Source organism: Etheostoma spectabile, chromosome 23 (genome assembly GCF_008692095.1).
Source record: "Etheostoma spectabile isolate EspeVRDwgs_2016 chromosome 23, UIUC_Espe_1.0, whole genome shotgun sequence".
NCBI lineage: Eukaryota > Metazoa > Chordata > Actinopteri > Perciformes > Percidae > Etheostoma > Etheostoma spectabile.
This window is the reverse complement of record NC_045755.1, coordinates 8,332,653-8,346,204: the sequence shown is the minus strand read 5'-3', so window position 1 is coordinate 8,346,204 and position 13,552 is coordinate 8,332,653. Positions and strand designations below refer to the sequence as shown.

Sequence of the window (13,552 nt, the reverse complement as noted above, 5' to 3'; positions counted from 1 at the left end):
TTCAACACCATTTTTATATATTCTTAGCTGCTTCTCAGTTTACAATTTATGACAAAGGAAATCTGCAATTAAAATGGAAAACTGAAAGAAAAACAGAAAAAAACTAAACAAGCTGTGAGGAACTTTGATCCTCCTGAACCAAGCCACAACAAAAAGTTAAAGTGTCACGTAAACCCAAGGAGGAGATGTCCACGTCCACAACATAGACTCCAGTAGAGCGCACTATCTCAAGACAAATATTAGTTTAAAAAAAAGAAGAAAAAAAAACCTTGCTTGATTTCTACCAAATACGAGATGTGGCCCTATTTATTAGCTCAGTCTTTGCCATCCATATCAATGTTTTTATTTTGTGTGATCAAATTTTCTTTATTTTTATTTTCAGAAATTAACAGATAGAAACAATAAACTGAGACATGGAATGCATCCCAAAAAACAGAGGAAAACATATCAATGTTAATGGGTAAATAACAATTATATCAATTAACTATACTTAGCATTTATTTTATTGAGTCCCATCCATCTTAAGCAGCATTTAAATAGCACATAACAAAGTGGAATAACTTTTTTTATTTTTTGCTTTTAAAGCAATCCAGCTGAATGTTCATGAGATCTGACTCCAAAGAGATGAATGAAAATGTCAATGAACGCAGCATACAGTATAACAATCCTTTCAATTTCTAGGTAGACTAGAGATTACCTTTTACTGGTGACATAGTACAGTTTAATATCTAAAGATGAGATGGGACCAACTGTAGCAAAATCCAGAACAGCCCTACATCAAAACTATGCTCACTAAGCATATAACAAAGTCACTGGTTCCTAAATGTAAGTTATAGTGTCCTAGGGTTTCTTGAAAGGTGCTATACATAAAATTTATTATATGGTAGTCCATATGGCTTGCATGTGTTAAATCATACTGTATGATCAATGCCAGTGATGATCCACTTGAGAGCCTTTGTAAACTTGTTTCATTACTAATCTAAAATGTGTTACGCTGGTGAGATTAGTAAGTAACTCGGGTCTGACATGCTTGACCATGCTTACAAGGTCTTTTCTCTTCTGTGAAAATCGATCCTAAAATGTCCCAGTCAGAATGCAAATGCTGTAAACATACTGTAAACATATTCCTCGTAAATCTTTACAACAATTCACCTAATTAACCAAGCAACCCTACCCTATTGCACAGTTCACCTTTCATCAAAACTTGCCGTTTTCAGCGTGTAACATTAGCTTGCCACCTCGAAAGTTTTTCTTTTTGTAAAGGAGCAAAGCTGGCGGCTTATCTTAGAAGGGTCCTTTATTTTTATTTATTTATTTAACCAATGAACGCCCATTTAAGTCTGATCCAGACTATACCATACAAGAACAAATGTGCTTGCAGCAGCCAAACCTCTGGGTCTATACTACAACAGACTTCTTTTTTGTAGGAGGAAGAATATTATTTGTTCTTTCAAAAATAACATAGACTCAATTTAACGAAAAATAAAAAAACTGAAATAAAAAAAACTGGATGCAGCATGACTATGTATTCTGCCCATTTTTAACCACATAATTCACATCAAATGACAAAAAGGAAAGAAAGCAGGCTCAAACGACTCGTTTCCTGACTCTTTATAATACTGCTAAGGATTAATGAAAGCTTATTTTCCAATTTCATAAAAACCCTTGCACAGATTTCATGCTTTATCATACACTTGGTGCATTTAATCCCACCATTTGTGCTGACTCATGTAGCCTCTCGCTGTCTGTCAATTAAATATTCCCAGATGCCTTTTGATGGCCTGTTCATTAACTCTCTCTGTCTATCTCTCTCGTACAAAAGAGGCGGCCTGTTCTCTGATTGCAGTGTAGTATGAGTCTGCTTGCACAAACGGATACTTTTTGATTGATACTGCAAGAACTGCAACACAATGTCCAACATGATACCTTCAGTTACACTCAACAATGGAGCAAAGATGCCCATTGTGGGTCTCGGAACATGGAGGGTAAGGCTGAACATGTAATACTTATAATAGAGAAGGGTTAGAAAACAGATGGATGTACATTATGGACTTGATACTTTGTCTCTACTCCTATTCTCTCAGTACCTCAGGGGTTCTCTGGTCTAAATTATTTGTATTGTCTATGTTTTTCATTTTCCGAGTCCTCTGCCTTGCTGCCTGAATTCACTGCAAACTAGGTTGAAAAGTACAGGGACGTCTAAATATCTAAGTAGTGCAACTGCACCACAATAAATTGATGAATCTCAAATTATTAATAGAAGGTTAATCAAAATGTAAATATTAACATTGTACTGCACACAAACCTCTGCCCGAACACATCTGGTAGTAGGCTACTAGTGATACCAGCAATGACAACATGCCCTTTACTGTACATTCATATTTTCTAGTGATATGATACAAGGCCAGAACGAGCCAGCACAAAAGACAGTCACTACCATAGCTACATATTTTATTCACTATATTGATGCTTTTTTTTGTATCCTCCTCCCTCTGTAGGCAGCCCCAGGAAAGGTCACTGAGGCTGTTAAGGTGGCAATAGGTGCTGGTTACAGGCACATTGACGGTGCTTACATGTACAAGAATGAGGAAGAAGTCGGGGCTGGAATTAATGCAATGATTGACCAAGGAGTGGTTAAGAGGGAGGACCTCTTTATTGTCAGTAAGGTATGGTAATACAGCCAAAGTCAATAAACACACTCTAAAAACGCTCTAAAATACGGCAACTGTGTTGAAACAGGACAAGTAGACATTTCAATTCTAATTCTTGTACAACAACATGTAGAAGATGTTGTTAGCCAGGGTCTTTTGTTCACTCCCCTTCAAGATGAACCAACAAAAACACTGTACACTGACCGATAAAGTATGTTTTATACTTCTTCATAGTTGTGGTGCACCTTCCACATTCCGTCTCTGGTGAGGGGAGCCTGTGAGAAGACGCTCAGGGACCTGAACCTGGACTACCTGGACCTTTACCTCATGCATTACCCAATGGGAGCCAAGGTTTGGACTGTCCTTTCCTTTGGATTGTTCTGACAACCAAAAGACTAAGCTCTGGTCAGGCTCAACCTTTAGCCCAGTTCAACTGTCTAGTAAAGTAAACTTGACATCAGAGAAATAACTAACAGTTAAAGTTAGTGATAATGTTTTGCACACTTTGTTGTGAAGTAAATCCTCTACATCAGGAAATGCTCACAAGTTAACTTTTTCAAACCAAATCCAGCTAAAACCATTAAAGACATAAGTATTCAAACTTCTTAGCATAAAGCTTCATATTTGGCGGCCTTTATGAGCAAAGGAACATCATAAATTAGCGTGTTAACCTAGCGCTAAACAGCTTGTCTAATACAGTGTTGGACAGATGTATGAATGTCAGTGTCAAGTAATGGATGGTTGCTAAGCACACATGGTTACATAGTAAGAGAAAATGATGCCTTGTATGACGCACCCTTGGGTGAAATCACATGTCTAACAACATCCATGTTTGTACTTGTACTTTTTTTTTTGCTTTCTTTATGTTACACGCACACACTCGCACACACTGTGTTGGTCAGTTGTTGTTGAATATTTTCAACAACAATCATGTGAATAATGAAATGCTTTTTTTTTTTTTTTTACTTATGAATTAGGGGACAAGCACTGATGAGTTCTCATTTGCAGCCTATAGCCTGAAAATATATGTGGGCTGATTAGATTTTAGAGCCAAAGTCATCCAAAGAAAATAATTAAATTACAAACACCGGAGCATTTCTTTCAGTGACATTTTGCAGATTTACAAAGAATCTAAATGACTTAAGGCAAGTTTTGTAGAAATTAAACACATTAGAATATTTGTAAACACAATGAATTGTAAAATGTAATCTCTGTAATCAAGGATGATTACGATACACTGGCCATTGTGCTAAAGTGCAGAGAGTGGCCTATCCAAAACCCAGACATAAACCCCCAAAAAACATCTGGGGAGAGACCTGAAGGTGGCAGTTCACAGACGCTTCTAATAAAAATCTGACAGAGCTTGAGCGGATCTGTCAAATAGAATGGGATAAACTTCCAAAATCCAGGTGTTCAAAGCTTGTAGAGAATTACCCCAAAAGACTTAAAGCTCTAATTGCTACAAAAGAGACTTTGACAAAGTACGGAATTAAGGGGCTGGATACTTATGCAAATTAGAGATTTCAGTCGAGGTGCTTGGTTCTGGTTCTTACAACTAAACAGTACACTAAATGTTCCTCTAATAAAATTGCGGCAAGAAATAGGCAATACAGCAACAGAAACTTGATTCATATGTGACAGCGCTGCCCAGTTCCCGAGCTTTTATTGCCACAGTAGACTCCTTGGCTCTGGCTGGTTGTTTATCTCCGGGTGCAGTGGAATCTTGCATATGCCACTAGGAGCACTAGGGGGAGGCAGAAGAACGTGTTTTTTTTCTCCAAAAATGATCTGTCTAATGTAGTATCAGGATATAGTGACTGTTTCAGCAGATATGAAAGAAAAATTGTGTTCACAAAAGTTAACCTGCCTACTGAACATTTAGTAGGGTAAGCTAAGTCTTATTATCAGAAATAAGAACATTGCAACTTCATGTTTTGACGTTCTCAAAGGCAATGGAAAAGCTGGTGGATGCTGGGTTGGTCAAGGCTATCGGCATCTCCAACTTCAACAAAGACCAGATTGAAGCCCTACTCAACAAGCCCGGCCTCAGGTACAAGCCTGCCACCAACCAGGTACAAAACAAGATTGCCGGTCTGCTACCTAATGCAGAAAGAAGAAAATAAAAGCTAACGTAGTTGCATGTTCCTTCAGATTGAGTGCCACTCGTATCTGACCCAAGAGAAGCTGATAAACTACTGCCACTCAAAGGGCATCTCAGTGACAGCTTACAGCCCCCTGGGCTCTCCTGACAGACCCCGGTGAGAGGCGGTGTCACCTATCATACACAGAGCTCACAGAAAAGTGTCTACACATAGATATAAGATATGAAGTGTTATTCTTTTCTGTTCTTATTTACAAAAGGGCTTCATCTGATGATCCCTCTCTGCTGGAGGAACCTAAGATCAAGGCTATTGCTGACAAGTACAACAAGACTCCAGCGTAAGTAACAAAGAAAAAAAATCTCTTCCCCTTACTTTCTCTTGGAAAAATACTGCCAACATTTGTATTATTAACCCCCACCAAGGAGGTTGTATTTTTGGTTTGAATTGTCCGTTTGTTTGTTTGTTTGGCAGCAGGATTACGGAAAAACTACTGGCACCATTTTTATGAAACTTGATGGAATTATGCGGTGTCGGAATAATCTGAAAAAGTTTCCAACTGGGAAAGTTCACACTGCATTAACATTGTGAAATAAGGCATGCCTATGCAGAGGGCTGTGCTCTCAATGTGTCCTTTTAGTGTTAATTGTGGAATGCACAACTAAGTTTGGTAAGGAAACACTTTAATATTGGTTGTTATTAGTACTAAGGTAGCATAACACGAAAAAATGAGCACATTCATTGGGTAAAGAAAACATAATGGGTTGTAGGGATATTTCAGTGTGATGTGTTTCGGTCAGTGGGTCACAGTGAAATAAAAGTACTATTATAATGTAAAAATACTGTTACACGTAAACATCCTGAATTGAAATGTTACTTTAGTAAATGTATGGAGCCTAACTATCATTGGGAAAAATGTACTTTAAGTAAAAGTACTCAATGCAGAAAAAAAAATTTGAAAATCTAAACAGTTCTGTTGATTAACTAAGTGTTTAGCCAGCTAATCATTTCAGCTAGACTTGTAGGCCTATATATTGTTGGGTAGTTTAATTTATAATAAAACAATGTATTTTACAAACTAAAGATATTCTTAATTTGTAAAGTAACTACAGCTGTCAGATTAATGTAGTGGAGGAAAAAGTACATTTCCCTCTGAAATGCAGTGGAAAGAAGTAGAAAGTAGCAGGTCCCTCAAATTTGTACTTAAGTACAGTATTTGAGTAAATGTACTTAGTTACAGTCCATCAATGTAGGATCGATATCACAGCCCCCTCTCCCATGGATGGATGAAGAGGTTTGTCACAGAGCTCTAACCATGGGAAATTAAACATCAGTAATTCGTAATTATAGTCATGCAAAGATGTTCAGGAAAAATCCTAAACACTGCTTATATAAGGCTGTTTTTCCACCAGGTTCTCATCAGGCTCCACATCCAGAGGAATGTGATGGTCGTGGTCAAGTCAACAACGCCCCATCGGATCAAGGAAAACATCCAGGTTTTGTATACTTCAACAGCTGATTGCTGTATTTTCTTGTAAACCGTTAGTGACATTTTTTTTTTTTTTTTACAAATGCTGCCACTAGCCATCGCACAGGCCGCTTCATTTCTCCATCCTCTAAGAAGAATCTGTATGGCTATCATAAAACTAGTCTAGACCCAGCTTTTTATGTGCTTATCTATCTTGGTTACGATTGACCCATCACCCAAACGAATAATCTTGGGATGAAAGGAAAACTGACATAAATTATCATGTGACCCGGTCCAAAATTCCTGGACCTTATCTCAGATCCCTTTCCCATGTATTCTTCTAGGTTCTGAATAAGCATTGAACAATACCCAGAAGCCTCATGACCTTTTTATCAACGCCTTATTTAAACATTCTGGTGTCTTTAGGGCTGAAGAACTGGATCCACTAATCTAGTGTACTGATACAGGCTCATTTTCAGATGTAGACTTAAGAGGTAAAGTTGAGGTTGAGTTAAACCACTTTCAAGAGATATATCTATTTTGTTAAGGTTTTGGTAATTGGCAAAAATTTGGATCATGTGCTTTATACTTGCATTTCATACTGTAAGTCATTTTTGCTTAGCTGTTCTTTTTCGTTCAGTTGTTTGACTTTGAGTTGAGTGAAGACGACATGAAGACCATGCTAAGCTTTACCGAGAAGAGAGCATTCAAACTACAATGGTAAGTAGACAGGGAGACAAAGACAACAATATGATAATACAAGAAATTGTAGGTTATACACCAGGTTACTGGACCCATTATCGCTAGTAATGGATGTTTCCTCTTCTTTTCTCTAAAGGGCCTCATCACACAAAGACTACCCACTGAATGCAGAATACTAGCTCATCACACAACATGCTGCACCGTTTCTGCCTAGCTTCCACTATTAAGCCCTCTTTATATTCAGAATCTACACACTGTTATCAAACCACTACCCGGCTAATGTGAGAGCCTAACATTATATGTTTAGCTTCACCTGAACCATTTTTATATAATACTTGCTATTGAAACTATTAACTCAACACAATTTCTGAACACGTAGGTTGCGTGAATAAAGCTTTTTTTTTTTTTTTTTTTTTACATCCTGTTTTGTTAGGATGTAGTGGTTGAGTTGACATAAGATAAATTTGTGGGTCAATACCTAACAAGGTGTAAATGACGTCACTGTACAGGCTATGTAGAAGCAGGCTGCTTCTAGTGACAAAGTACAAATACCAAAGTTAGGTATCCACCGCACAAATGTTAAAGCTGCAGTAGGGAGTTCTGAGAAAACGTGGACTTAGCCTAAAAATTTGAACAAGCACACCTTACAGGTCCCTCCCCCTTGCTCTCTGCTGCGCCACAGCTCCTCCCCCACAGCGGGGCCTGCCGTGAACGCGCAGGCTAGTAAGCAGGGCCACCGATGCTTTCCACATCCTCATGGACAATACAGGGGATTTAATCTGAGGAGGGTATAGCTTATGTAAACAATTTGCTTATATAAATTATTTATATTTTGTAAATTTTTTTCAATAAAAGGGTTTAAAATGATTTTTCATGTAATCGCTCATTTGTGAGAACAAAAGTAGCACGTTACACAGTACATTACTGAATTACCTTTTGGATCAATTTAAAACCGTAAACTTTCAGTAGGAATGATGAATGACTGAGGAAGCTCAATGAGCCAAGGAATAATAACATCTTAGAAATATGTAGGTTTTATTAGAATATGGGTAAAATAAATCAGCTTTTTTTGCAAAGTACTCCTGCACAAGGAAATACTGAACATTTTGATTTGGACTGAAAGACGATTCCTTCACGTGCCTGTGTCCGGGGCCATGTCTGACCTGTTGAAGGAGCACAAAGAATTTGTGTCAGACATTTGATTTACAAATTACACCCTGAGGGGAAAGAAAACATGTTTAAAAATAATCAAAAGTAGAAGTCTGCCTTGCCAAACGTTGACAGGACAGCGAACAATTAAAGTAGTTTAACCATAACTACATTTATTGTGATCGACAAAAACACCTTTTGGCTTGCTAACTGTAGCATCGAAATAATATTACTATACTGAGGGTGGAGAGTTAGCAGGTAAAGTTAATCTTCACTGCTACAACATTCCTGCCGTGCCACAAGCTACGGAGTAAACTGAGATTTGCGCTATCACCAGTGTACTGAAAGTGTACTGTAACCATCGATATCTTAGTTGTGTAGTTCTTAAAAATGAAACAAATCCAGCAGGGATACTTACATGTCAAGCAAAATGTGGCTAACGCTACTCAAATCCGTGTTGAATCCTTCCAGTAGGCGTAGCTCCCTCCACCTTTGAAAAGCCGCTTCGATGTTGACCCTCGTTTTATTCTGGCTCGGTTAAATTCTTCTTTTTAGCTCCTTTTCGTCATCGTCTTCTTCTGTTAGCCCGTCTTTGTTTTCCGAGCAGTGTCACTCGAGAAATTGGCAGTTTTCCTGAAAAGTTGTTTCTCCCGATTAGCACAGCTGCAGTGCACTAGCAATCTTGGCTCGAACGGCGGTACGCGCTGTGCGGGGGAGGGGTATGAGCACCGCGTACACGAGAGTGATTGACACTGCTAGACAGTCCTCCTCGCTCTGATTGGCTGTTTCTGACCGGAGCGGTGTATTTCGCAAGTGGCAGCAGGAGCACAGGGAGGAGCAGCAGGAGCTTGATTTTTTCACAGATTATCTGTCTCATGTTCTGCTGTCAGGACATAGTGACAGTTTTAACAAATATGTAAAAAATACATTTTTACAAAAGTTACCTACTGAAGCTTTAATGTAGATAAGTATTAAACATATTGCAAGACCAATGTGGTAAGTTTTGACCAAACTAAAAAAGGCAGTATGAAAAAGTTTGTTTGCAAACTAGGTAACACTTTTGGTGAGGATAATGCATAACTCATGATTTAATGCATGAATAAATGCATAGATGCATCAGAATTTCCTGTTACTTATCGCTAACCATTAGTTAAAATTAAATGTGATTAGTTCACAATTACACATTTAATGGTAACTCATAATTAATTGATATGTGGCCAAATCAACAGTATTACCACAGAAATATGAAGCCTTTTTTTCCCCCAAACTAGTCATCTGGTGCAAGCATTTACATGTTGATGCACCAAACCAAAATCTTCTAGGAGGTTCCGATTGACAAATAAGTGGGGAATGGATTGGAATCGAGAAAGAAAAAAAGATTGTTTTATATTTATGAGAATGTTCTTTTTTTAATATCTGGCTAACCTTACTTTTAAACACTAACTAGTCGGATCATCAAAGTTAAATCTTATTTCCCCAACTACAAATAAAAATGAAACATTACTATGACAATACAATAAAGTGTGTCTGTATTTTAGTGAGTGTAGACACCGGTCCTGTAGACAGTATGAAGTCTACAGAAGCATATTGTTTATTCCCTCAGTCTCACTATTAGGTTTTCTGACCCCTAGTGGTCACTCAGTGGAACCAACTTCAACTTGCCTGAGTGTTTCTTTCCCCTGCTCAACTGTGTAGGAAACTTGCATCGACTTCTTTTTTTTGTATTATCTTCAACAGGACTTTATTTTGATGCTTAACAAAAAATCAGTTCACACGGGAAGTGAAAGCGACTATTTTGTAACGGTGTTCTACACATGATGCCGTCTGTGACTCACATAGTAATAGTAGGAGGTGCTTTGTCATTGTATTAAGATCTGCATTTCAATCATTACATCAATGTATAGTCACGTGAAATCATATAAAAACATAATTTCAGTGAAATGTGATGTCTCAGACCATTCAATTCATGCATTAACAGATATAACTGAAATAATTGGGTATAAAGAAGTCTTAGGAGTGTGCGTAAAACTGGTTACAAGTTTTCACAGAGACACACCTGGTAACAAAGAAAGTCAATTTTTCTGTTGATGAATGTAATATGAAAATATAAATCTGAAGCAAGGCCACACTGCTTTAAAGAACAGGAAAGTGAGCACTGTAGAGTGTAGAGAAGCACACCACAGCACCCACTGTTAAATCAGCATTTTTCATTTCAATATTCAGCATTAAATGGAAAGTCCTTGTGCTTTGTGCTCCTGCAGAGAGAAAATGAACAGGGGAAAAAAAAAAAAAAGGAAAATTAAAAAAGGTTGCCCCACACACGACATCTTCTAAACAATGTATGTTACCAAAAGAAAAGAACAAAATGATGTACGATCTCACCAATGCATTGGGCAGACTCTCCAGTTCCTGTTAAATCCTGATATAGTCTTCATTTCCTCCTCAGTTAGTTCAAAGTCAAACACCTGCAAAGATTTAAACAACGGTCTTCATGCAGGAGAAAAGAGGCTAAGTATGCGAGGCACATTAAAGGCTAATCCTAGAAAAAAAATCTGAGCTATTTCCAAGCTAATTACCTGGAAATTCTCCTGAATGCGTTGAGGTGTGATTGACTTGGGGATCACAATCACGTTCCTCTGGATGTGGAAGCGGATCAGGACCTGGCAGGACCAGGGAAGGAGAAAGCGTATTAACGTGTGAACGTGATCAAAAGGTCCTAACTTTAAGTGCAATAACAGCGAGGGCCATGTGCGTGGATTTTGCACGCTTTTTTTTTTTTTTTTTTAAGGAAAAAAAAAAAAGGAACAAGCACTCTTCTTCTTGTGTGTGTTTGTGCGCACGCAATAACTATTTGAAGCTTTGTTTGGTTCAATTTCATTACTAATTTATTCCAGACAGTGCTGTACCTGAGCTGGCGTCTTCTTGTGCTTCTCAGCAATGGCTTTAATGTTCGGATCTTCCAGCAGTGATGGGTCTTCTGGTTTAGCCCTGCAATTTCAATACAATCACCCGGTATTAAATACCAAACCTGAACACATCGCATTCATTTCGTAAACAAAATAATGAAAATACCTCAGAAAAAGGCTTACTACAAATTAACCACAATGAAACAGTGCTGCAAAGACAGGCAGCTGGGGAAAAAGGTTTTCAAAGTTAAATCAGACTAATAAAAAAAGCTTTAATGACACCAACTTATCTCTGCAGAAAAAAAAACAACCACTTGTTACTTAATATATAAATCAGGACAAACCATGCCAAACCACATAGACAAAGAGGAACAGCAGTCACAAGTTGAAACTAACCAAAAGGGATGTGACAGACATAAAACTGAATCAGCATTCAAGCAAATATGACCCACTCCGTAGCAGTGTGGTGATATAGATAGGTAAGTCCTGTCTCGTGTTATTTGGACACAACTGACCAGGGTCTGTCCGGGGAACCCAGGGGGCTGTAGGCGGTCACCGAGATGCCCTGGGAGTGGCAGTAGTTGATCAGCTTCTCCTGGGTCAGGTACGGGTGGCACTCCACCTAGAGAGACAAACACAAAACTCTTGGGCTGCACTGCAGAAACCGGGGAGTGATGCATTAATCAAATGTTTACTTTGTGTGTGTGTGTGTGTGTGTGTGTAACTGTCCAGGCTTCTAGTTATTAAACACACACACGTGGCTTCAAAGTGAGCTTCAATTATGTTCAATTTGCTCTTCAATGTCTTGGTCAAGGACATTCGTTACATTTATGTAAAGTAAAAAAAAAGAAGAAGTGCCTTAAACTATACTAATTCTTTTAAAATCTTAAATATTTTGCACTACAGCCACTGCACACACTACCATGGTGTTTATTAAAACAAATGGAGACTGTCTCAATACCTTCCACTTCGGTTGACTAAAATGACACTGCTTCTACATAAGCTAAGCACACACCCTATCATGGTCCTTGCATGCAGACCTTTGTAATCACTTCTTAAATTGTTAACTCTTTATATTTGATGATACCTTTCAGTCGGGTTTCCGACCACACCACAGCACTGAAACGGCTCTTGTCAAAGTCTTTAATGCATCCACCTTAACACAGATAGTGGAAAATTTCAATTTAGTATACTTGATCTCAGTGCTGCATTTGACACGGTCGACCATGACATATTACTAGACCGATTGGAAAACTGGGTAGGACTTTCTGGCTTAGTACTAAACTGGTTTGAATCCTACCTAAAGAATAGGGATTACTTTGTGTCAATAGGTAATTATACATCTGAGCGTACAAATATGACGTCGGAGTTCCGCAAGGCTCCATTCTGGGGCCTCTTCGTTTAACATCTACATGCTTCCACTGGCTCAGATAATGGAAAAAAACAAAATAAGTACCATAGGTATGCGGTACACAAATTTACATAACCCTATCGCCAGGGGACTATAGTCAAATACAAAAACTGACTAACTGCATCAAACAAATTAACGATGGATGTGCCAGAACTTTCTGAAATTAAATGAAGGAAAAACTGAGGTAGTTTTTGGAAAAAAGAGGAACGATTAAAAGTCTGCGCTCAGCTTCAAACAACAATGTTAAAAAACAACAGACAAAGCCAGAAATCTTGGTGTAGTCATGGACTCAGACCTGAACTTTAACAGCCACATTAAGACAATTACAAAGTCAGCCTACTATCACCTAAAGAACATATCAAGTGTTAAAGTACTTAGTGTCAACAGGACTTGGAAAAACTGGTCCATGCTTTCATCTTCAGTAGACTGACTACTGTAACGGGGTCTTTACAGGTCTCCCTAAAAAAATCAATCAGACAGCTGCAGCTGATTCAGAACGCTGCTGCTCGAGTCCCTAAGAACAAGGACTGGATCACACACTCCAGTTCTGAAGTCTTTACACTGGCTTCCTGTGTCTCAAAGGATTGATTTCAAAGTACTCTTGCTAGTTTATAAATCCTTAACGGTTTAGGTCCAAAATACATTTCTGATCTGCTACTACACTATGACCCCCCCAGACCTCTCAGTCATCTGGACAGGTCTACTTTCTGTCCCCAGAGTCAGAACTAAACAGGGTGAAGCAGCTTCAGTTTCTATGCTCCTCATATCTGGATAAACTCCCAGAACCTGTAGATCCGCTGCTACTCTCAGTTCTTTAAATCAAGGTGAAGACCTTTCTTTTTGATGCTGTTTCTTTAAATTAATGCTCATTCTTAATTTTTATGCTGCACTGTAACTTTTATTCTTGTGTTTTATGTGTCCTAATGTTTCTATTTGTTTTTAACTGTTATTCATGTGTCTTATGATTTTATGCTTATGACTTTTAACTGTTTGTACTTGTGTTTATCTGTTTTAATGATTTTGTGTAAAGCACTTTGAATTGCCCTGTTGCTGAAATGTGCTATACAAATAAAGCTGCCTTGCCTTGCCTATATTTCTGTGAGTAATTTGTATGTATGTATGTGAGATATACACTCACCTATAGGATTATTAGGAACACCATACTA

At 38.2% G+C, this 13,552-nt stretch overlaps 3 protein-coding genes across 3 annotated transcripts in view; 1 reads left to right on the top strand and 2 right to left on the bottom strand.

The window, feature by feature from the left end:
• LOC116673257 (THAP domain-containing protein 5) overlaps positions 1-13,552 on the bottom strand; it is a 142,706-nt gene that overhangs the window by 6,922 nt on the left and 122,232 nt on the right. The gene's annotated exons all lie outside the window — the stretch shown is intronic.
• LOC116673264 (aldo-keto reductase family 1 member B1) lies at positions 1,825-7,327 on the top strand. Its single transcript, XM_032505455.1, has 9 exons — positions 1,825-1,985; positions 2,499-2,666; positions 2,886-3,028; positions 4,567-4,723; positions 4,803-4,909; positions 5,013-5,091; positions 6,160-6,246; positions 6,859-6,938; positions 7,057-7,327. The coding sequence occupies exons 1-9, from the start codon at positions 1,911-1,913 to the stop codon at positions 7,097-7,099; spliced, it is 939 nt and encodes a 312-aa protein (XP_032361346.1). The 5' UTR covers positions 1,825-1,910; the 3' UTR covers positions 7,100-7,327.
• The window catches only part of akr1b1.2 (aldo-keto reductase family 1, member B1 (aldose reductase), tandem duplicate 2), an 8,098-nt gene continuing 4,334 nt past the window's right edge, over positions 9,789-13,552 (bottom strand). Inside the window, exons 6-10 of the mRNA XM_032505448.1 lie at positions 11,491-11,597; positions 10,976-11,057; positions 10,646-10,729; positions 10,452-10,534; positions 9,789-10,324 (exon numbers count right to left, since the gene is read on the bottom strand). Of these exons, the coding sequence (XP_032361339.1) occupies positions 10,282-10,324; positions 10,452-10,534; positions 10,646-10,729; positions 10,976-11,057; positions 11,491-11,597 (399 nt within the window). The 3' untranslated portion in view covers positions 9,789-10,281. The remainder of the gene's footprint in view (positions 10,325-10,451; positions 10,535-10,645; positions 10,730-10,975; positions 11,058-11,490; positions 11,598-13,552) is intronic.

What these genes read in the sequence shown, in the direction of transcription:
- LOC116673264 (XM_032505455.1), top strand. Translation starts at nt 1,911, where the DNA reads ATGTCCAACATGATACCTTCAGTTACACTCAACAATGGAGCAAAGATG. An exon ending in AGTACAACAAGACTCCAGCG is followed by an intron (nt 5,092 to 6,159) that starts TAAGTAACAAAG and finishes CTGTTTTTCCAC; the next exon opens with CAGGTTCTCATCAGGCTCCA. An exon ending in AGAGCATTCAAACTACAATG is followed by an intron (nt 6,939 to 7,056) that starts GTAAGTAGACAG and finishes TTTTCTCTAAAG; the next exon opens with GGCCTCATCACACAAAGACT.